The sequence below is a fragment of the Neodiprion pinetum genome, chromosome 4 (genome assembly GCF_021155775.2).
Source record: "Neodiprion pinetum isolate iyNeoPine1 chromosome 4, iyNeoPine1.2, whole genome shotgun sequence".
Classification (NCBI taxonomy): domain Eukaryota; kingdom Metazoa; phylum Arthropoda; class Insecta; order Hymenoptera; family Diprionidae; genus Neodiprion; species Neodiprion pinetum.
Genome location: NC_060235.2, coordinates 29,050,254 through 29,075,621, shown reverse-complemented (window position 1 = coordinate 29,075,621; position 25,368 = coordinate 29,050,254). Strand labels below are relative to the sequence as shown.

Genomic DNA, 25,368 nt, shown 5'->3' with positions numbered 1-25,368 from the left:
ATCTCGCGAATGGCATTCCTACATGAGGATTATAATGCGGGATTCTTTCGGTTTGGGCCTCTTGCCTCGCTGGCTTCGGGCCTGAATTGATTAAGTCTTGCAGCGAGTCGAGTCGAGTCGGTTGGTTAGAGCGAACGCGAGTGCCGATGTAATGAGGACGAAAATGATTATGCAGATCAGTTTACCGTCAGTTCGTTCCTTCGTTCGTTCCAATGGACCGCTGATCGAACACCGTGTCATTGGCCGGGTTTCTCTCGTTAATTTCACCGACTCCGAGCCGGAAGCTTACTTATTTTGCCCCGGTTTATCGAAGCGCCAACGTATTTGACGTGCCCGGTTTTTCGGGTAAAAAAATTCAACGAGTCAAAAACTAAGAGTAGTTTCTACTGGTACTTGTTTGAACGTACGTCGTCATATCGGCTATCCCTGAGTTGCAAAGTAAATGCTTATCGGTAGTTTCCGGTTTAATATACTTCGCGCTAGGTTGTTTCATCCGAGGTGCTTTTTGGGGATTATGCATAGTGCAAACTTTCTAGTGAGATAATGATCCGTTGCTTGTTAAATCGTCGTCAGCATGTTCGACGAACTTGCTTACTCAGTTTCGAGTCAAACCATGATATATGTTACAAACGTTAAACTCTCAAACGGTATCCCGTTTCAAGCCAACTACCAATTGTATAACAATGCTTAATTTCTACCTTTTTCGTACTCGTGCTGCCGTGAATTAAAACACTGAATGTAGACACGTCCAATATCTATCAATGCTTATAACAGTTGATTTAATGACATTCGTTTAAAAACATTTGAAATTCAAGCTGAACGTCTGACGTATATCTGAAATTCAATTTGGGGTATATTTTGTGTTCCGGTGAATTTGAAAGCCGAGTACGTATACCTCTGAAGAGGGAAGCGGTATCCTCAACTAGGATGGATATTTCTTTGGGCGATGAAACGTCGCGAGCCTAAGTCTCTAAGTCCTCTTCGTAAACACCTTCGACATCCGGTACTAAGTACAAGGCGGGGTGCGCCAAGCGTCGAGGCGCCAATAACTCGCTAGATTTCCACCGCGTGCAGGGATTGATGTCTTGATCTGTCACCGGGGAGATGAATGAGCCTCGCGACGTTGGTAACCCGTGATTATACCGTCGTTTGCATGCCGACTCCTTTTATTTCGTGCAAACTTGGGTATTTATCTCGTGGCCGAGCCGCCGTGCATGCGTAGGCAGACTCGCTTGATTACCCGGGAACCAGTTCTGGTACCTCGATAATGTTTTTTTTTTCTTTTTTCCACGTTTCCGACAAACCCTCGTGGGGAGAATTTTCGCAGGTGATTGCGTCGATTTTCACCGTCTTTTTCCACGCCGGGTGAAAAAGCCTGATGGTAGAAATTTGGAAGGCAATGGAACCAATGAAACCGCGTATAGGTGAATTCGCACCTACGTCACCGTGCTGAAATCACCGAGTCTACAGCGAGAGATCTTCCGGCGCAGGTTATAAATGAAACCAGGACGCACAGCGGAGAGACAATATCGTTTTACTCCTCGTCCCACGTGGCCACCACGGATTTACTGTTCACCGTGAATCGCAACGACTGAGTCATACCGCGGTCGTAAAACATCCTGGACCAAACGACGCGACGTTTTACCTATAATAAAATTCGGACCCCTGTTTCGACAACCTTGGATTTGGATTCGGGGCCTGCTTCAGCGCTTTCCGAGGATTATGCCCGCGCTGCATTATCGGCAGAAATTTTTTTGTCAACGATCGTTTTGTTCGGGAATAAAAAGTTTGGAGGATCTCTGCGTTTCAAATTTTATACACCGGTATGCGAAATGTTTGCGAACCAGCCTCGAGTCGAAGTCTGAAAGACGTGAAATTCTGCATTGAATTTCCGAGAGTAGGTATTTCCCCGGGGCAATAGCTGCGGGGGATAGATTGCAGGCAAATCAAATATTGTGTTTATACGTAGCTGCGGTATACGTATACAGAAATACCACTCGGTGTATTTGTAATCCTGGATTTATGTCTACGGAGGTGTAGATTCTCGTATTATACACCTACCTACCCCGGCTGCCTGTTAATTCTTCAAGCGATATTATACTCGCGTTCTTCCTGGATGCTCACGAAATTTAATCAACAGCAACTATGACGCTGGACTGGCACGAATATACTATACTAGATAAATCACGTATCGCATTACCTGCATGCTTCCCGGATACCCATATAAACGTCAGTTAATCTTCGGTAACCCGAAACTCCTGCATCGCGATACCGCAGGATAGGTAACAACGCATCCTTGAATCGGTGCTGTGAATAAAAATTGTATCTACGAATCGCCTCGCGATATTCAGACGCTTGAACAACGACCGTAAGCATTCGGAATCTGTTGGATTCAGCGAAGCGTCGTTATAAACGCTCATTGTTTATTTATCCGAGGAGCTCTATACCGCAGGTAGATATATTAACCCCTCGGGGCTATATTACGTGTACCTATAAATACGTAGATGGGTATGTTAAGTACATTATTATTCCCATCCACATGGCAAGACTCATGCGCATGGATGAAATGGAGACGTCGTGTGTCAGAGTGAGAGCTAAGAATACATACGCCGGTAACTCTAGATGCACGGTGCAGTGCGGCACAGTGCCTCCTCCTTCTCCTCCTCCTCCTCCTCCTCCTCCTCCTTCTTCGTCGTCGTCGTCGTCGAGTAAGCAAACGTCGTTCGTTCCTTCCCGCTCTGACCTCCTGATAGAACGCGAGAGTCTCTCGTTCCGTTTTATTGGCCCTCGCGCCAGCTCATCCCGTAGGATTGAGTCGTCGACGACGGGCGTCGTGGGCTGACCTCAGCCACAAGCGATGTTCGAGGCGACGTCGTAACGACGCTGCATCCCACCGCAGTCTCGTCCCGTCCTCCGGATGAGCCCCAGGGGGTCCAAAAGACCCCGAAGTCTTGGACGGGACACGCTTTCTTTCTTTACCCCAAGAACCTCGAGTAAAAACGTAGGTATGTACTGGTTAGATTTATCGGGTGTAACCTTCCGATGCTGCTGCAACTATCGAGTCTTCGACGAACGAACTTTCTCCTTGCTTTTTTTTTTAAAAAAACCTAGGTGTGCCAGCTGTTGGTCGAGTCTTGCGGTAGTGACCACGGCGACGCTTCGATTCGTTTTTCGATGATTGAGAAAACGGACGGGCGCCTTTGGAGATTGACAGACACGCGCATCGAGTAAGGAAAACACTTGGAACCTGAGGCGCGTTTAAAAACTCGATCCACAAACAGCTGATGGTGATTGGACGCGACGTGGTGGTCACACCGCGAACACCTTAACCTTGTTCACCGTGAGGAGATACAATTGTACGCGCAAGGCACGCGTGTCTGGTGATTAGGTTTCGTTGCTAGTTATACGTTTTGTGAATATCACAGACGCCGTCGACGCGGATTTGTTCGTTTGTCCACTCGTTAACGAGACTGGCGTAATTTCGATTGTCGTAAGTGTGGTGATTGGATGATGAATTTCGTGCCCGCCTTTGCTATGTGTACGCGGGGAGAAGGGCATTTCGATTAAGTTAGGAGACCCTCTCGCCAGGTTCGTTGTGGGGGATGCAAGCCGGAGGAATAGTAATACAGATATCCGGGGCTATGGTCGGAGGAGAAATTGAACAGAGAACGGTGCCAAAAACTTTTACCCAACAAGCCGGCAGCGACATCGAACTGTTGTGCAAACAACGAACTTCGCCTTTGCATCTCCAATTGCAAATGTAATTTCATTTTTATCCGAGCATGCTTATTCAGCGGAATATCAGAAAGTTATCCGAATTCGCTTGAGAGAATGAAAAGAGATGAGGAGGAGGAGGAGGAGGAGCGGCAGCGTCGGCTCCCGAGTTGTATGGCATAAAAATCAGATCCCTTTCAGGTTCCTGTATCTTTGCACATTTGTGCATTTGCACGGAGATTCAGAGCCGAAGGCACGAGATATTATATGCGGGGTAAAAGTGGCTGTACCTACAAATGGATTGATCTTTACGACGCCGTTTTATGATGGATTCGTGGGTTAAACTCCGCGCTGGCATATTTTTCCGCACGCCATGGGATCGGGGGATGGTATGGAGTGGTATATTCTACGTGGTAGAAAACTGAAATCGGGAAGGGTACGTCTGTATGGTAACGGTATAAAAGTGTAGACGGTAATCAAGAGATAAGAGATTTTTATACCGGCACGTTTCTCACTCCACGTTGCGTTATACGGCTGCCACTCCGTTGTTCGTTGCACTTTATACTTCCGCTTGGCTAGACGTCGCCGTACTAAAATCACAATCCAGACTAGCCATTCCATTCCTTCTACATATCGTTGCCGCTGCTACTCGGGCACTTTTTCAAGCCAAATCTCAGCCGCCAAAGCATCCTTTGCGCATACTAAACTTCAATTGTTTCATCAGAGTTTACTACGACGAGTCAGCTGGCATGCAGATTAACTTTTCCCCCTGGATAGAGAAAGAGACAGTAGCTCATTTGGATGCAATGCAGAGATTCGATGGAAATAATACAAAAGTTGATCCACTGCCACGGGTTTTCTTTTAAGCAATTTTCGATTCGTTAAGACAGTTTCGAAGTCGTTAAAATGTAGAGTATAAAATAAAAAACAGAAAAAAACAACAACATCGAATTAGAAATCCTAGAGTCGTCCCTCGAAATTTGCTGATCCGACGGATGCGACCGATTGTGAAAAGTTTTACGTCGTTTTCGTTGATGCGCAGTCAAAATGGCTTGGGGAGAATCGTTCTCGTGGTGGGAAAGGAAGCTCCTCCAGCAGCATGCCGTTGACTTGTATTCGGAATACCAGCTGCAGACACGCGCGTGCATACGCGTAGTTGCATATACCGAGAGTGGAATCCATTGGCCACAACTAGTTCCTGATCCATCCGGCAGCCGTACGCCACCGCCGAAGCTATTCCAACAATCCTGCTCCGCCGGGGGCTCGGATATTGAAATATTTGCGGAATCTATAAACTTGCTCGCTATCCGCGAGTGTATACGCGTCGGGAAACTTCGACGCGATGTCGAAGCTGGATTGACCGCGGAATCGACCAGACGAGATTCGGTGAATTATCTAGCATAGTACGTGCCTATCTTCTCATTCGTTCCCGCGTTCCCCGCGACATCGGCAAATAAGCTTACATGTTGTTACATGTTTTTCCTCGTTGCGAAAAGAAAGGCGCGCCGCCGCGTGTTTGCCGAAACCACACTCGACGCTTGAATTTTATTCGATTTCGTTTCGGTCCCAACGCAGTTTAGCGAACAAACATCTATACGCCGGGAATCGAATTTACAAATTTTATTTCAAACTTACCGGGTCGTCTCGTCTCGTCCCGACGCGCACCGTGTACCACATACAACCTGCTCCCACCATTTTTACACCGTATTTTACTTTCTTTCTCGCAAATTCTCGCTCCGAACGCCCTCGGCGATGTTGTATTTTTCAATCAGCTGCAAGCTCGGGGGTATGACTGTACCGCGTACACCCACCTCAAACCCTCGGGGAGATACTACTCCACCGTTTCGGTTCCCCGGGACGACGGGGGATCCGGATGCTGGGAGAAAAGGCTCTCCTGGAAGCGAAGAAACGTGAAATTCATTTTTCGCCAAGGGATCCCGCGGCCTCGCGATGCCTCGTGCTCTCGGACCATACGTGCTTTAGAATTCGTCCTTAGGGGGATTTCGAAGAGATCATACCGCTTGAACGGGAGAAGCATGTTATGTCCGAATCCGCGTCTTTCCGAGGCTCTCGATTCCTCGGGCTACAAACCCACACTCGCGTCCCGAAGAATTCAGAATTTGGTATTAAAAATTATTACGACCTCCGTAAGACGTATAATAATCTTTTCTTACAATTGCCGCGGGTGATTATCAAAGCCACGCAGGGATATTTTATCACTCCCCTATCACCGATCTCGACTCGCGAAATGCTCCGGGCTAATAATTTACCCATCAAGAATTGTGCGTAATATCGTTCCTTCTTTGTTTCTCATCCCCCGTACAGTTGGCTCGCTAATGTCTTTATCACGAGATGCTCTCGAGGATGAGTGTAAACGTTCGGGGAACCAACCGTGGCTCTAATGATCTTGCTGCGTTGAGCTCTGCGCCACGTTCATCCGACACCCGTGATTTTAACCTCGCGTGTCTCTCGCACCGCGCACGAATTGGGAATCCCCGAAACGCGTTCGTAAATCATATCGTGCGGAGGCCAATTTTCAATTTATTCGACCTGGTACTCTCCGTCCCTCTCTCTCTATCTCTCTGTCTCTCTCTCTCTCTCTCTCTTTCTCTCTCGCTCTTCGGCCCATCGAGTAGCTTCGGCGGCAAGCTCCCGGCGACCCGGTTCCCGTATACACTGCTGTACATATATTCCGTATACCCATTCGTTACCGCACCTTTCGTAATTTCCATTTCAATGCTAGGCTCGGCCGTTGAATTCTCAACGAAATCCCAAAATCTCCCACGAAATTCCTTTCAATTCGGGTCTTCCACTCGCCTCCGCCTGTCTCCGCCCTCCCTCCCCCCGGAGCTGCTTGCACTGGTCGCCGTATCAAATCTTCCTCATCGTGATCCTCGGAAACGTGTTTCGCTATTTCACGCCGCGGCCGGGCCTATTGTCTCGCATAAAGCGCCCCTCATCTAATTATAATTAACCCTTTCACCGCTGTTTCAAATACAGGTTATATCCGCTCTAACCTGACATTGTGCTGCTCATTATCATCTTAATGCACCGGGCTTATAATGGGACCGTGTAAATCTATACGCCCCTATTCACGCCCACTTCTCTGTACAACTTGCAAATTTTGTACTGAATTGTAATCTCATTTTTCAAGATAACACTCTTTGTCGAGTAAATTTCTAGTTTTCGTTTATAAACTCGATATATGTACGTTCATATATGCTACAATCGAAGTATGTATTACACTTTTCAGAAAATTTTAATCCTGCGTTACGTACGCCTATAATCAACGATGAAGCGTAATAAATCCTTTCCTCAAGAATTAAGGAAATACGCCCCGAAAAATGATCTATTGCAGATATATGTATGTACAATTTATCTGTGACCACTAAATCTTCGTTCGTCGCGACTAGGCGTGGAAGAATTTCATACGTAATGAAAAATATTTTCAAATACGTATAGGTATACAGAGTCACATTCTGCCACTCGAGAGACTTTCTTCAATATTAAAAATACTTTAATTCTTAACTGTTGACAAAAACTTGACACAATTTCATAAATTATCATCAACATAAATAATATTAACAGTTGAAAGTGTAATATAAATACTCCGCATCAATTATTCCTCACACATATCGAACAAAATCCGCGTAATTCATTCAGGAAAAAATAGTATACGTTTGAAATAGAAACTTCAATGTGGTCACGACTGTGTAAAAGATACGTATATTCGTGTGCTTCTGCTCTAGCGAGTCTATCGGACAAAAATTTCGACTCTTGACGTTGATGTAACGGTACGGATTTGGAGCGTAAATTTAGTATTCATCGTTGAGATTGCGACGGGCACGGGAAAATTTGCAGATAGGACTTTTGTTGGAAGAGGAGAAAGGTTGAATTTTATCGTCCGTATAAGCGAATCTCGTCCCTTCGGACGCCCCGCTATGCTAACTAGGTTAATTAATATCTTATTGATCTAGGCTGAGTATGAGTTCGTATATCACGTGTGGCACGGTCAGCGGCGTAGTCCGGATATCTGCTTTTCATTAATCATCGTCACATCTCGCGCGAACAACCTTCAAACGTTCCGCAGCGGAGGATTCAGCGCTCTCTGCCTTTCCCGCAAGCTCCTCTCTACATGCAGAGGAATTTCTCTGTTAAACTTTCTGATCAGTTTAAAAAGTGTCGGAACAAAAATTTCTCGATTAAACTTCGCGCCCGAGGAATTATTATCACCAGTTTTCTCGTTTAACAAGTTCTCGCCTTCAGGTTTTCTGTGTGACAAGATCTGTTCTCAAACATCGATCAGCCTTCTAAAAGCTGAGAGCAATTGTCAGGATTAGTGTTGAATGCAAAGTCTCTAACGATGAGGCGACGTTTCATAACTCCATGTGCAAACTACGCGCGAATGTCGAAGGAACGGGGAATTGAAATGGCGATAAATCGGGCAGGCCATGGCTCTGTAGGAATTAGAGATAGACATTCCAACTGCTGTTGTTCACCCTCTGCAGACACTCATTATAACCTTGCAAACGGAAACGATGTAATGAGAGGAAAATAAAGAACAATCCGAACCCGCACGGGGAACTGGAATCCTGTCAATTATACCCACCTACCCATGCTACGTAAATGAGTTCAGACTGTTTTCAAATAAAAGCTGACGCATAAATGCGTAGCAAAGGTGAAAGTATGAAAGTAACTTCATCAAAGTCTCCGCAAATGATTCTCAAGGTTTCGGCTTAGCCGCGGTTTGTGCGAAATGATTATAAACGAAAGGTAACAATCTTAATCTCAACAAGCCTAGCCCAACGATACGTTTCTGATACGAAAATGTCGGTTGAATCGAAAATTACTCCGGGGAGGTACAGGAATCACTTACCGCGCATCCCTGAGTATGGTAAACACAGTTGCCGGTCAGAGTTGAGAGAAGCTTGGCTACATATGTTGAATCAAAAGAACTTTGTAATCATATTTTATTCAGAGATATGCATAAAACATGGGTACGCGTTCGTTCGCGTCCAGTTTTATTTGAAAGGGTGGGTGGGAGGCATATTTTATCATCCGTTGGCTGGTCCTGCGGGGTATGTTGCCATTGCTCCCGGTATCCGGGTGCCGGGTGCATCGGTTGCTCGTTGTTGGGAAGCCGAGTCTGAGTTACCTCGCTCCCTCTTAAATCCCATTACGCAACGCGCCCCGCGTACCTCGTTCCTTTTTTCAATTACTTTTCGCTCGCCTCGAGCACGTATGCAAATTACTTGCACCGCTCGCGATGATAAAATATGAATCGCTGCCGAGCAAATCCTGCACCTTCGCTCACTCACGGAGTCTGTTTTTGCGCAAATTCAATCATTCGTAATACCGCGGCATACCGACACACCTAAACGCTCCCGCAACTCATTTGTCCGAATTGATTCTTCGACGAACGCCTTTGTCTCATCTTTGATTTTTTTTTTTTTTACACCGAGCGAAGATCAACCGGGACAAATATACGCTCCGCGTTTCAATCTGGTTATTGCTTCGAGCTCTGGCTTTATACTCGTCCCTGTATAACTTCCCGACTGAACTGTGCAGGCAGCCGGTGGCAGCTGTAAAAAGAAATTGTCTTTCTTTACGTCGTCTTCCATCTTTTGGAGGTAATGGATGATGAATGGTGGTGGGTACCGCGGTCGGAACTCCGCCGTCGCTGTCCTCGTCCTTCGAGTTCAGCCATTCAATCTGAACTCTCGTTTCTTCGGTTGGAAACCACTTCGTTTTGATCATAATTCCCAAAGGTTCCCGCGGAGAGTTTTTGTTTAGATTCTCCAACCCCTCATTCTCCTCCTGCTCCTCCACCACCTCTTGATTCACGTAAGAAAACTAATTTCGAGTAATAGCTTTGAAGAAAACTTGTCGGGTATCGATTAATCGGATCGATGCGTATCCCAGGCTGTATCGTACAGCCTCGCCAATTAATTACCGATACGTCCAAATCGTCTCGTCGATTCGCTTAGATATATATAGGAAACGAATAATCGGGCCCGATTCTTCCTTCGGCGAAAAAATTGTTTTCTTTTTTTTTTTTTAACTCGCACCACGACATAAATTGCGCGCAAGTTTTTCCACTCGGTCGTTACTTTCTATATCTATGTAGATATCACACAGAATTCACGCTGCCATGCCTTACTGGTAAAGTGTAGGTGGCATGCAGACGTCATGTTCTCTCCCAACTGTCCGATCCAATCATAACTTGGCAGACACGGAATGAAACATTCATTACAAATCGTTTAGATACGTACAACGAGTGAGCATGCTACTGGATAACAAATTTCCAGTCTGAACGTGGCTAATAGCAGGTACAACACGTCTGCCAGAGCGGAACGATTCGCCCGCAATGATAGGCCTGTTACACCTGATACACAGAGTTTGCCTATTCACTTTATATCACAGTTTTTCGACACCGCGAAACCGGTTACCGAGTTTCTGTGTTGGATTCGCAACGTACCATCTCCGAGTTGATATTTGCAATGTGTCACTCGCTTAAGAAACGTCGGAGTTCCACGGTTATATTACCGACCACGGTGACGGGATACTGTAGTCAGTTTGTTTGACAGTGTGAATTCCGATTTGAAACAGTCGGTTAGAACTTTGAGCAGCCTTTACTGCTTTTCGCGAATCCAAGGAGAATGAAGATGCTCGATGGCTTGCCACGTTGACAAAGGGCACTCATGGTTGATGGTGAGAACCTCGACCTTCGTGGAACCTGAACACTTGACGCAAGTTGTAGGTACTTTATTTCCCGTTGAATACCGTTGAATATTAGCGGGCGAACGAACGGGCTGAAAGCTCCTCCTTCAAAGAGGAACACTGTCCCTACTGTCATGTCGGAATTAACGAACAAAGTCTCGGTGAGTCTCGAGAGGCGTCGGACTATTCTGAATCAATAGCGTGAAGACGGCTTTGCATCTCGTCGCGACAATGCCAGGGTCGCGGTTTTAAGATTTACGATTATGGGCTTCTTCCCCCTTTCGGTCTCGGAGTCGAGCGATGAGACGCGAAGCCAATCTACAGGCTACACCAAGTAGCCACAAAATACCAAAGTCTAGACACTGGGGTCGTTGTCAGTCACTGCCGTAAACTCGACGAGATTGATTAATCACTCCGAGTCAAGGTCTCGACGCGGACGATGGTCGCAGGTAATACTCGGAGGCGTGCAGGCAAAACCACACTCGAGATAATGAGTTTTCTACCAAGACTGCCTCCTCTGTCCGAACATTTTGTCTCATGTAAACGTCTTCCTCGTTCTGTTTCAGCGCAATATCGATCGCCCCGCATAACGGAGCACCCGTCGGACATAATAGTGGCAAAACACGAGCCGGTCACCCTAAATTGCAAGGCAGAGGGTAAACCGGAACCCGTCATCGAATGGTTCAAAGATGGGGAACCCGTCAGGACGTCACCCGGTGACGCAAAGTCCCACAGGGTCCTGCTACCGGCAGGTTCCCTGTTCTTCCTGAAGGTGATGCACGGGAAAAAGGAACAGGACGGCGGTGTCTATTGGTGCGTCGCTAAGAACCAGGCCGGAAGTGTCACCAGCAGGAACGCCACGCTGACTGTTGCAGGTAAGACCGTAAAACTTGAACCTTTATCGGTGCACTAAATATGGCGTATTTAACGCCGGGCGATGATCGTAAGTCAGGATTAACGGGTCAATGGATCGGGCCAGATCGCAGGGACATTGCGGTCCGGTGAAACGTGGTGCGACCAGTCTGTACAACGTTACATAACGAAATTAACGGTCGCGAGTAGATTGATATTGCCTGGTCCACCCTCGTCAGAGAAACGATTCATAGCGTACCGTACATGGTTAGGTTAATTTACTAGGTGTGTTTACTTTAGTATGCAATTACGACATTCGCGGCGCCTAACTTATCGCCATAATAAAACGCGATCCTGTCCGCCTTCCCTGCCGCATCATTGCGTTAAGAGGACAGCGTCGCGTCGTAGTTATTTTTACCAAGGTTTCAGTTCACTGATCACCGATCGGTAATGTGGAAAAAGTGACGAATAAAGTGTCCGGGCCTGGGACATGCTTGTTGACGCTTTAGATTGGCAATGCAAATCTAAGATAAGACCGATAAAATCGCCGCGATCCTTTTTAACGGAGGCAAATGTGATTTTCGTGGGGCGTTTTAGCCAGATTTATAAACCAGATACATAAACCGTATCTAATTGTCAGTAAAACAAACGGAACGTCCCGCTATCACCAAGTTGCATAATTCCGGTGTAAAAACTCTCGCCAGGGTAATTAGCATTAATTATGATACGATAGTACGGAATTGTTGGAACCACCTAGCGGACGGCGTAAGGTTAACCGGCTTGTTTACAATCCCCTTACTTATCAAACGGCACAATTCCAGCACACCTTCGCTATCTTATCCGGGCTAAACTAACTCGCACGAACGCCACGCGGAACACGAAGCTGCGGGTGTATCGGATAGAGCTTTTAAAACCGTGTCGTTTCGTTCTCGCGGCTTTTACACCAATTAAAATAATACTCCACTCGCCTTTGGTACGTATAATAATTAAATCGAATAGTTTTGCGCAACTAAGTGGCATTTCTCGTGAGGGGGAATGCAGGAGCATAAAAATCGTGACACGTTTGGGATTTACGACTCCATTCGTGATGTGTCCCTTTGTCTCGCGGCACAGACGTCGCGACGTTCGGCTTTGTTTCAGACCTGCTACACCTTTGCCCACGCGACCGACCCTCTTGTACGAAGTGCCACTTTGGCCCGGCCAGCTTCGTCTCTCGAACGTCGACCGTAATGGCGAGAGTTTGAACTGTTTCTCGTCTAGGCGTGGCCCCGAGTTCCTATCTGGTGCTCACCGTCCCGCAACGTACTTTACGCGCGTCGGCAATAATTTATCAATTTCTTTTCCCCCGTTTTTTCCTCATTTTATCTCTCTTCCATTACCTTCCCCACGTGTCTACCAGCCACTAACGGTGCAACCAGCGGCCGCAGGACTCGTTTTAGTCAAGGTAGCTATTTCAATATTTTCTGTATCGATTCGAGCGCCATGTACCAACATACATATTACGTGCTTTATGCGGCATCCACGATCCGCCCGTAGCATGCGATATTTCTTTCGGTTTGTTCGGCATATCGAAATTACTTTTCGAAAGAAATTCAGAGGGATGGAAAATCGGCGACTTGGTTCATCAGCGAGGATGAAGATGGAATGGTATACACACGGTTAATATTAATAACTAGGGGAAAGTGACGCGCGGTATTTGGGAAATTAAATAACCCACGTCCAAATTTCTCAAAGTTATGTACGTACGGAAGTTTGGAGGGAATTACAAGAGAACTTTTGCACACGTGACAGTACGAGAAAGAAACTTGCTTCCTCGGTACTTGACTGAAACTCAAATAAACGGCACGGTAACTAAAATATTTGGTCTACATTTCAAACAGAATACAGCTTATCTTAGTAAGCTCTCCAGTCTGTATAATAAATTAATCTGTCATTGGCAAAGATTTCTCATACTGGATCAAGCAGCACCGGCAGCGGACTTGTTACGTCTGGGTATACGGATACGCGCGTACAAGCGAGGATAGTAGATATGCACGCATAGTTTTAATTGCTTTGATAATAAATCTGTCGATAGTCCTCAGCGATCGCGCAATGACAGCAATAACAAAACAATCGACTATCTCTGAACTAGAAGATATTTATGTGCACCTAGGCGGGGATATTAACCGACCTATAAATCACTCGCAATCGTATGACACGTAACACTGCAGACGACCTACCCGAACGAGATGGACCCATAGTTCTGCCGTAAAACCGACACGTATCTCAGCTATAACAGCTGAACTACCGTAATACGGACTTTGTTTACAGTCGCCCATTCGTTTCGTCGTCGTGATAACTAGTCACAATACGTGTAGTCGATGCATATTTCAAAACTACAGACGCCTACCTGCCCCCTTTCCTCTCCTCTTTGCATAGTCAAACTTTGGAACGACGACGAGCATGTTTGGCCGCTCCGTATTTTCATCGCATATTTGCTACAATGACCATCGCATAACTTCCCGTGCACTACAAAAGCTCGGTAAACTGTCCGTAGACCAAATGAGGATCCACGTAATTCTGATTTACGAGCCTCACCCCATCTACAAGGACCTTTCGACTCAGCTGATCAAACAAACAAACCCGGAATCGTACCTAGCTTACGGACAGTGTAGGGGAGCAACAGACCGCTGTGCTACACTCTCGCATTTCGAACTCTGTTTAGCGTGAACGCGTTCGCCGAGAACTCCGATCGTTACTTTTCTGATAAGAACGATACTTGAAAAGTCGGGAGGTGCTTCGTCGAAATGGATACAATGCGACCCGCGTCGGCGGCAGTTTTGACGATGGAGCCAATTCTTAACTGATGAACGCGCTTATTGTTAGTTCCAATGGTGGCTAATTTCTTGGTAGACACAATTGAACCGATCAGCGATCAAGGATGACCCTTGATCCAGCGATTTTGGTTAAACGTACCGCTCGCAAAGGCGGTGCCGCGCTTGCGAGGTCGAGTATGAGCTACGTAAGTGTTGAACGAGCGTCAAGGACGGTGACCCTTAGGACGAAGGTAGGTACCGAAGCAGAAGCTAGGAAGCTACTTGCATTACATATCGAAGGTGTGTTTGTGCCAGTGTGAATGCGCGGTGCGCTCGTGCGTGAGTAAGTGTCTTGGGTTACCAGATCCAAGCGTAGGCATACAATATTTCAGGCATAATACCTCACGCTTGTCTTACAAGACACACGATATCTCCGTGCTACGTTATACTCTTAACTGTCAACGCCTCCGGATAAGATACACTTTCAAAGCGGCACGTTTCGAAATCTGCCATACTCCACGTTGGACGGGAAATGCTTATTCGAAAAAACGTGATAGCAACAAGTGAACGGTCTTTTTAAAAAATCACTTCAACATCGATTCGTACTTTGAACGTCGCAAGATCTACTCTTGCTACGAGAAAATCCCGGGTCACATAGCGAATGGCTATGAATAAACTCCTGAGGTGACTCCTGCAGTTACCGAAGTGTATATTTTTATAAAAATGCAGAAGCTCGGTTGGTCAGCTACAGCATGAGCGTGCAAGTACTACGCAGGCTGCGGATACGGTTACAAGTTCCTTGCGGAGTAAAAAGTTTGAATAAAATACGCGCTAGCCATGTTAGGCCGTCCAAGGAACAAGAAAGAAGGTCCTGTTTAGAAACAATGGCGTTGTGTCCGACCGATGGTGCGGTGCTGTGCTGTGCTGTGCTGTGCTGTGCTGTGCTGTACGCCTGTCCGCCCCGAGCTGCCTTTGCGGTCTCAGGTGAGTTAAAGACAATAGGAGCGGCCACCTACTCTACATACGGCCCCATTAAAACAGTAAGCCACGCATTATAATATACTTTCGAAGTTCGACTCTCCGACTTGGTGGCAAACTCCGTTTCGGCGGCACAAAATCCGGTTATACGCTTTGCGTTCCTCGAAATAAGCTGGGAATGCGGGCAGAGACCGCGAGTGTTCGAAGGGAGGATCTACAATATTAATTGATCGTTTTGACTAACGGATGAATTTACCCGGCAAGAAGCTGTGCTAGATCCTCGTAATGACCCGAAATTATACCGAGTTACTACAACTGAGTATATAACAGGCACAGTTTCAATAGTCTCCAATTAATCTTCTACCCGGGATCGAAACAGTCGTGGCTAGAGAAGAGAATGAAAAAAAAAAACAAAAAACAACAAGTACTCGAAACACAGCTTCGAACCTTGTAATCAACGTCCGTCAATCGATTATATTAATGACATGTGATTATCGATACCTTAAAGTGACTGCGCATATACGTATACATATATATATATATACATTATATATATTTACACACATCCTCGCGATCATATACATAGTTATGTACAGAGAACGGTCTTGGTACCTCTAACAATGATGTTCAAGCCGAAAGAAAGCATGTTGGTCCGATGATTTGCGCTTTTATTAGGGTAGGTCATATATTCGAACGTTGACAGGTATATGTTTTGATGGATCTATATGTGTACCCAGCGTCGGCAACGGGCCTTCGAATCCTCACCGATAATCAAGTCTGGATGACGGTGTCTAAGGGTATGGGAGGGGAGCGTGAAATTTGATGATTTAATAATTTAATTAGAGGTAGCGGGGTTTACGGTTAAACATTACCACACGGCGGCGGTATACCGGGCGAAGAGAAGAGCCGGAGTTAAAGCATCGCTCGCCTTTCTCCACCCCGTGGCCGGGGGCTGATAATTTGAGAGTTTCGTCGAAGCGGGGCTGTTCGCACTAGACTTGATGCAGAGGAAGCGAATTTCACCTCCATTAGCTAATCACTCGAAGCTGGGCTCAGCCGGTGTGTTCCGCTTTTGTTTCGTGTACCGATACCCGTCTTCGGCGAAGTAAACCGTTCCAGCTACAAAGGTCCATCAACTAATGAGTTACTGTAAGGGACCACGGAGTCGAGATATATACGCGCACGCACACCTATACACGAGAGTTGCGAAGCACGCGGTCAAGTCAAGGATGAGGCGAGTCGAGAGACGAGTTCGTCTAATTAAGATTACGCGCTCAGGAGCGCGGAAAATTAAGCTCCTTCGAACTCTCCACTGAACGGTAACGACCCGGAGTCTGGTCCGCCTTGCGACCTCAGCTTCTTGTCTCTTCGAATCTCGAGCTGCGTCAAGATACTTTACGGCGAACTTGGTTTACTTCCACCATAGGCGTCTATATAGCGAACAGAGAAAACTGTTTTAGGAATAATTTTTAAGAAGTAGCGTAGAGGTAACACCGGATTTTGTGAAGCAAAGTGTAAACAAGTTGCGCAGTATCTCGGTAACAACGGAAGATTTAATATCGGGACGCCTGGAAGATTATCCTTTTTCAAAGAGTTTCACGTTTTACGAGAAAAATATGAGGCTCAATTTGCCCGATATAGTTTCGACGGGGCAGGTTGGGATCCTCGGTTGGCAAGGTGAGTCTGACTTTGATAGAAGCACTTTGGCTCTCTCGTATCTCGCCTCTACGCTTCTACTTGTACGTATCCTTCCTTGCAACGTGCAATCTGGACAGACGTTCGAAGTGAGCACCGTTTTAATACGCGATCTTCCGTCAGCCCCGTAATTTAGGAAATTGAATACCGACCCGGGGATGCGGAGAAACAGCGAGGATAGAGCCGAGCGTGACGACGGGTCCGAGCATCAAAATTTGTCAACTATTCGCCGGCGAGAAAAGGGGATCATTACTCTTCGTGCCGCACGAGCCTCGCGACGAATAGTCATCGTCGTTACAACACACCTCGTTGTCTCATTGCACCGCTGCACGCGACCATTTTTTTTAAGGATGCAGCGGCTTTGTCGCAAAGTATAATACAACCTCTTCGTTCATTAGTCGAGGAGATAAACGCGTCACCTTTGTACGACGCGAAGCGTATACGCCGTGTAGTTTGACAGCGAGAACTACTCTTTCGAAGGGGAGCTCGGCGTCTAAAAGTTTCCTACACCAAAATGCTTTATCTGCGGATCTAGAAAGCCTTTACTCGATAGAGATGCTACGATAATTGATGTCTTCCTAACCGGTCGGTTGGTTGCCTTTTACGGTTCGACCGTCGTCGCCGTTTGATCAAAGCCTTGCTTCTCTCGCTATCCGTACGCCTGTATCACGGACCCAGAGAAGGGGCCTGTTTAGTAAGCGATAGGGCACCACCGCCGGTCGGCAGGTACAGAGCACTTGGGTAAGTGTTTGATGAAACGGAAGGAATATTTTAAGTGACGATCCTTTTCCAGATAGTATTATCCTCTCGCAGCGAGTATCGAAGAATCCTTGAGACCCTCCTCGTCCACGTCCGTCGCGTTGCGAGGCTTCTTTCAGCTCTTTCCGAGGGTGCAGAAGCAGGTAAAGTTACCCTCCCGCGTACGCGCACTCAAAACCGGAGAAAGGATTCGTTTTCCCCGTTGCCCCCGCGAATAAATTCTCCAACGGCCAATTACCTATGCCTCTTTTTACTCGGCTTCTTCGAAAGCTGCCGCCAGCATTTGAAACGGTAACCGTAACCTCGCGACCCTCGTTCAAGCACTCAGTGCTAAATTACGGAACACATTAAAATAAGTACGAACATTGCTACCAGAAACTGTAAAGTCTGACATAAAACAAAAAAAAAACCCGTGAACCTACAACAGGCACCGATAACGAGTAAAATGGACCGTATCAATTCCGTTTGTCACTAACGGCGGGACTCTGTGAATGTTCGCACTCAGAATGTTGTCCATCGCTTGAAAAGTGTGTATTATTCACGGTGCGTGAGGTAGTTGACTCCTGCTCAGCTGATGCCTGGTGTCTCCTTTCGCCTGTAGCAGTCTCCTCTCCTCGCCGCCTCCAGCATCTTTGGAATTTAAATGAGCGGTTCAGATTTATCGGTACGGCGCATGCGCGCTGGTCGGAAGCACACGCGATGACAACTTACCGCATCAGCGAAGTAATTTGATACACATGTCAGTTACCGCGGGGGATTATCGTGTCTTATTTTCTTGTTATTTCTACGGAAACACCCGGGGACGTGGTGACTCCACGCGCACGGCGTGGTTTTAGGAGGTAGAAAACCAGTAGTTTATTTCCAGATGACTTTTGATTTACAGTATGGCCCATCCGAATCCCCACGTACGTACGTGCGGTGTAGTCGGGAAATATTAAGCTTCTACGGGGCGGCAGGTGTTTTTGATATAGGAAACGCTTTGAAGTTTCTTCTTACTGCAGACACGCAACGACCCGGGTTGCCCCTAACTTTTGCCGCCCGCTTTATCCTATTTCGTAATCCCTCGCCGCACGTTGTAGCGATGTCACCCCCTTCTTTCGCCTCGTCGTTTTTCAATCCCGAAAAAGAATCGAAAAATAAAGAAACGAACAGAAAATCAGCCGGAAGCGTCACGCGGATCGGGGAATAAATCGAATTAGCGACTTCCCCGAGAAGCGAAGCACACGGTCTAGAGCCAGTAAATTCTACCCAAGATATCCAGTCGCCGGAGACTCGAGGCTACCACCGGTTAATTTAAAAACTTTAAAACCGCGCAGCCGGAGCCTCGGCCGCAGCCGTTGAAATGATTTTTCAGATTCTCGTTAGGGATATTTCTTCGTCGCATTCCTTTCCCGCGATCGGAGAGTCATCTGGATGAGGTGATACCGCGCCCCTCTCCCTCTGTGCTCGCCTCCAGGACGAAGGATAGCCGGCATAGGCGTAGCTCGGTGCGCCGAGCAGATAGGGCATGAAATATGGCGCATTGATGACCGATACCGGACCTGCGGAACCGCGGACGTCGTCGCGCCGCGTCGATTTGACCGTGAATAAAAGTGGAAGTTCCCTCTTGAGGTTTTTCCGCGCTCCTACGCCGGAGAGAGTGAACGTTTTGCGGGACTGGCCGAGTAAACCGACCTGATCGAGCGTCCAACTTGGAGGTTGCAGCATTGTTTCGCCCCTCGGCACGGCGGCAAAGCCGGATCGCTGTGAGAAATCACACGTGATAATCGAAGCTCCGGCAATAATTCACCGAGATACAGAAACCCCGCGTGAATTGTCCCCGCGTAGCTGGAGCTGGTAAAAGGAGTACGCGGATCCCATGGAGTTCACGAGGATCAGGTCCTTCCACGGGGCAAAGTGATAAATTTCAAATACGACGCGAACCCGCGACGCCGCGATTGTCCGGGAAATTGGCGAACCTAGTCGGTGGTGCCTCGGATTGTACCCGGATTTTTATTTTACCTCTTGATCCGTGAATTGGGGCCTCCTTTCCGCTTGCTCGCAACGATATTCGAAAACGACTGTCACGCGATCGAATCGTGCAGCGCACGATGTTCGTACACCGTCATCAAGGACGAAACTTGATCTTTTGGAAGCTCGTACCACGAGTCGCTGGCAAACGGAACTACGGGGGTGAGTAACGGGTAGAAAATCTCTTTTTAATCATACCCCGGCCGGTATTACTGATTACAGATTAGGCTGATGGAGAATATCATGCCAGTCACCTAACCCAACCTCGTACGTGGATGTAATGTAAGAACAAGCCGCGTAAGCTCTCCGTACCCTTCTGCGCAATGCTTTATACGATATAACGGCGGTGTATAGCCGGCGGTTCTTAAACTGCATCAATTGTACAGGGTCTGTCGTCAATCAAAAGGCTTTGTAAATGAAATTAGGTCGTTTATACGCGTGTAATGGACGCGTGTATACATCGTATCCGACAATTGACCTCGGAGCTGACAATAAAGCCCGTATATCGCGAGCCGTAAGAGCTTCGTGTAATCGAATGAAACTTGATGATACGCGACGAAAATCGGCCGGAGCAATATACAGCTGGGGGTATTAACTCAAAGCGGACCGGGTATCAATTCATCGCAAAAATTCCCTGCTCGTTGCGATCATCGTGAACCTGAGGCTTTATTTACACATTAGCACTGATGAACTTCATCTTAACTTTACTTGAAAGAATTTACTAAACCGAGATCGGTTTGTGGGTTGGATTGAGATTTTGATAAAAAAAGCCGGCGAAGCTGATTGAGTCTAATTGACGAATGAAATGACTTTAGTATCTGGTCGTTCTTCAAACCCAGCTGTCCGCTTATTTAATTTTACGCAATTGCCACGCAGGCGCGGTGATACAATTTTTTAACGAGGCATAAAAATTATCTGAGCAGTTGCAGACGCGGGATTTAATGCTCATGAGCTATATAATCGTCAGGCATAAATCTGCAATGCACATAGGGACTGATTTCTATGCGTGAACGATGCCGAGGATCGCTCGAATAAGGCTTACATTAGTTTCGTTTCGACGGGAAGGAACTGCAGCGGTGGCTCGTTATGATTAATATCATTCCCGGGGAATTTTATCCTCGATTAATTGCAAGACATTGAGCATTGTTAGGGTTCTTACCAAAAAGCCAATTGAGCTGTTCAGTAACAATTAACTGGGCAATTAGATACTCGAAGTGATGGATTTTTACAATGCGCTTCGGAGGAGAGGGAGAAATACGAGAGAACGAGGCTCGGGGAGGGAAAAACTGGGCGAATTGATCGAGCGAGCTGGGACGGTGGTAACAGCAGGCTTCGGGGACAAGACGGTGTTATTGATTTTCCTAATTACAAAGTCGTAGGCGCAATTAAAAATAATACACCTCCGTATACCAACGAAACACGCGAGACAGTTTCTGTACGCGAACCATTTTATTTTACGTCTCCAAGCAGCTCCAAGGTTAATTATTACACGACGGTATCAGATATCTATGCAAATTTTCTCTGCATGCTGTAGATAACGTCGCCAAGTTCCTGCATGATTGATTTCGACCCGACTAACGGACGACGAGACGTAGGTGCATTCTACCGGCCGTACGTTTCGAAACAACCTGCAAATTCGTTAATGCGTAAAATTTGCCCGCAAGCTTGCCAAAAAAACGGAAAATCGTGTTATCCCAAATTCAATCCCTCGCTAGATTTGAAACAAATGTTTTCGCGGCAATACCGTCGGCTATTTAGAGACGCCCGGAGGCTCTTCCGCCCCTCGCGAGTCATTAGAATAATTTTGGGGAAGGGGGCCGAAGCACCGGCGTCACCCTTGCACGAGGGTTCGCATTGTTGCTCGAGGCTCTTACGCAACAAACAGCTCCGGGTTCCTCTTATTTGTGCCCCTTCCCCGCCCCTGCCGCACCCTTGAAACCCGGGAGGTCGCGATTATTTCAAGTGTGATATTTGAATTTAGGATTTTGATTTTACCAATTCAATCGGCGCCGATCTCCGCGAAGCTTTCGCCCGATTATACAAACTCGCGTTGGGTATACGTACCGCGCACTTGGAATCCTCCCTCCCTGGCCTCGTCATTACCTACATGCAGGCTCGCTGTAAGCGTGCGGATTTTTAACAACGTTGAAACGTCCGCGACTCCGCCCGGAGAACAAAGAACTGGATTCCGGGAGGAATTAAATCGGAGATTCGATGCATATTCAACACTCGCCGGGGAGAGCGATCTGAATACGGATAAAGAATGCCGCATCGGCCTGAAATAAACGCGATTGCGACTGCGGAACGCGGCAATGACGGACGGATGGACACATACCCGAGGAGACGGATTATACCTCATGGAAATGAAGATAAATTGGAGTAAATAAGTTGTAATGGGTATAATGCCGTTGCTGTTTAATCTTCGTTAGAAGGAAAGTCAAGCCCGTCTTATGGCCCGGCGCAACGCAACTCTGCCAGCTTGGCAGTGCGGCTTAGCTTGATTAAGCTCCGACGTCTTTGGAACGTCCGTTTTTCGGAAATTGTTTCAAATTAACCACAGTCCGTAACATATCTGGGTCACTTGTTAACCAACCGCGACCCAAAACCGTATCGACCTCTACTCTACACTTGACGTGACGTAAAGTAGAATTCGGGACTCCTTTGCAAAAAGTTCTCGAAATTTACGGAGAATCTACTTGTGTCCTGCAAAATTCTTACAACTGCTATCTTTTTTACTTTTGATAATTCATTTCGATCTGTGTACTTTGTGATGACAAATTATCATTATTATATTTGGCAAAAATTTTACTCGAACCGAAAGTAATTTTGCTTGACTTTGATCCGTAGTAAACAATTATTCGAAAACCATACTTCTTCGCAAATAAAAGTCCTAGAATCTTTTATACCCAAGCAACGTGAGTATGTATGTAGCAACATTCGCTAATTGAGATACAGGGTGTTCAATCGTCGGAGAAAATAATCTCCAAACATCCTCGAAGATTCAAAAAATACCTCTCCGCTAATTGAGGCAAAGTATCACATATCACAGGCTGGAATAAACCACTCAGAGAACGCTATCGTTAACGGAATATTATGCAAATATTTCCAAATTGCCCCTTAAGTATGTCCTAAAATAAAACAAGTATAATTACCCTTGAATCGAAAAATGCAAAAAAAAAATAAATAAAAAAACGACACGGGCTTAAAGGGAACATGCGAATTTCGAGAACAGGATCTGCTGCCATGGAAGTACCAGTCACGGTGCGCTGGCTAACGACCCGGTATCCATCCTCCCCCTCCACCCTCGGCTCAATTAGACCATTTAACATTTTTTCCATGCATTTCGACTACGCGGGGCACATTGTGTCGAGAGGCGGGAGGGGCGGGGGGGGGGGGGGGGGGGGGCGTTGGAGAGGGAGCCTAGGAATCATAGCGTGGCACGTGGTGCGTACATCTGTCGCACCCCGTTTAATTTTTTCCTCTGGCACCATCACCCGTACTACGCGCTTGTACCCCCATTGTCGAGACGGGCTACTAATAGAGGAACCCTAGGATTTTTTACGCGGCACATGTTGGGCCCCGTTTCGTTTTTTCCCTCTCTCTTTCTCTCGCTGAACGCTACTCGGCGTGATTCGCGCTGATTGCGCGACAGAGCGGGGCAGTAAGAGAGAAGTCGAAAGGTGAGAGAGAGAGAGAGAGAGAGAGAGAGAGAGAGAGATGGAAAGGGATTAAATGTATAACAAAGACGACGAAAGGGTCGGTGGAATTAATTTTGAATTTTTTATTCCACCGTCGACTTTGACGCGTGCTCAAGGTTTCGCTGGATTATCACCGTTTGATTTTTCTCCGCTGCGGTGATTTTGTTTTTCTCTCTTCTTTACTTTTCAATTTTAATAACGCTTTTTTGCATTCGCTTCTCACGCTAATTGACACGTGTCCGTGGGTATACATATGACGACTCGTTTCGAATCGAAGATCAATCCGACTACCGATTCGTTCCCGATTATCGCAATTATTTCTTGCTATCTGTTGAAAAAAAAGTCGGGAAAAAATTTTTGTTCCTCCCCCAGGATCGTCCCATTCTCTAAATTAAATCTCGAGTGTTCGGTATGTTGAAAAAATCCCTACACATCCACACCACTGACGGGAGACTCGGTCGTATTTTTTTAGGAACGAAATTGAAAAATGCCGACAATTTACGATGACGTCAAACCCCCTTCAGACCCGGGTCTACGTTATGTTTTACACACACATGGTCTACACATACACGCGCACCCAAATGTATTCACACGTCTAGTTTCCTTCTTATTGGATTCTCAGTATATGTATACATCTAACGTACATGTGTATTCTTGCACTCGCAACAAGGACAAAAAGCATTCTCCTTTTATGAAGGTCCTTCTTTTCTGCACGTATTTTTAATACACGGTATCCACTGGGCTTTTGTGTGTGCTGTATATCTATACCCAGCGTCCGTCGTCCGTGTGGTTGGCAACCCTTAACCTCCCCGTTCCTCGCTATGCTGCTGGCTGAAATATGACACCCTATATTAAACTCCGGGCCGAGAAATTATTATTTTTTTTCTCACTCTTCGTCTCTTTATCTCGTTCTTTTTTTCATCTTTGACACCCTTTAAGGGACTCCCGCAGCATGCCCGGCGTAAGCAGGGTACCTAATCGATCAGAAAATCAAGAGATTATTGAATCGCGATATTGAATTTAATACACGCGACTGGGGCTGTTCGGTTCTGCTCCTCAGCCTTTGACGCCACGGAACCTCCCCAAGCACAGATGTGACGACGATTCTCTTATAATACGTATCCCTGAATAGTGCCTGTACCTATTACTCCCAAATCGTCGATGAAAACGCCCCTGTTCTCCACCCCCTCCGTCACACTCCGCACAGGGTGGCTCCGAAATTATACATCCATACTTTCTAGAACTGTCGTTCATTATTATTATCATTGTTGGCACTGCGTGAGTTTCGTTTTATTTCGAATAAGGAAGGGAGGATGAGCGAATGATCGATCGAGGGGATTGAAGAGTCCAATGAAATATTCAGTTCGCCAGTTTATTCAGGCTGAACAAATTCAAAATTTTCCAGGTACCCTTATTTCAATATTCTCAATTCACCGATATTTCACCATTTCAAATATTTTATGTATATACCTGAGATCGGAATATTTTTTGGAACTCGTTCTTCGTGACTGACGCCGAGAAAAATCCAACCGACTCTTCTTGATCAATATTAGACAAAACAATCGCGAAATATCACTGTTTGAATTGCGAGAGTTGCAACTCAAGCTTTTGCTTCAAATTAACGTACAATCAAACTTCAAAGCGTGATTACTCACTCTTTTGATTTGGTCCAATGTCGGCTGAAGTATACGGAGTAAAATCAATCCTGTCCAAAAGTCGAGAAGTATTATTACTATTTTTCTACACTATTAATTACCACAAACGATCCAAAACTTGAACAATAAATCGCAAAGTTGATTCGTAGCCTCGCGCTTGAGCGTTTCACGTTTCCTATTGCCCAACAGTTGCTTCCGGACAATTCGGAGGCCATTCCGCACTTGTTAATCTGTATACGATTTGAAACGGTAGCCGGGAACAGTGACTCACTGTCTGTACCCATTTCTCCCGCGAATGCGGAAAGCTGAGGGTTTGCCGCGACGCGACGTACCATGGCGAGATTTTCATTACCTCGACCATTAACGGGTTGAATTACAGGCCGACACCGTTCCCCGTGTTCCTAGGAAACTGTCAGGGTTCACTGCGAGCGTTACGGACCCAACTCAACGCTGTTTAACTCTGATTTATCCTTGTTAAAGTCGGAGAAAAAC

General features: G+C 46.5%; 1 protein-coding gene across 1 annotated transcript in view; it reads left to right on the top strand.

Annotated features, from left to right (window-relative positions):
- LOC124216295 (roundabout homolog 2) overlaps positions 1-25,368 on the top strand; it is a 215,038-nt gene that overhangs the window by 89,413 nt on the left and 100,257 nt on the right. Inside the window, exon 2 of the mRNA XM_046620625.2 lies at positions 11,001-11,309. Coding sequence (XP_046476581.1) covers positions 11,001-11,309 — 309 coding nt within the window. The remainder of the gene's footprint in view (positions 1-11,000; positions 11,310-25,368) is intronic.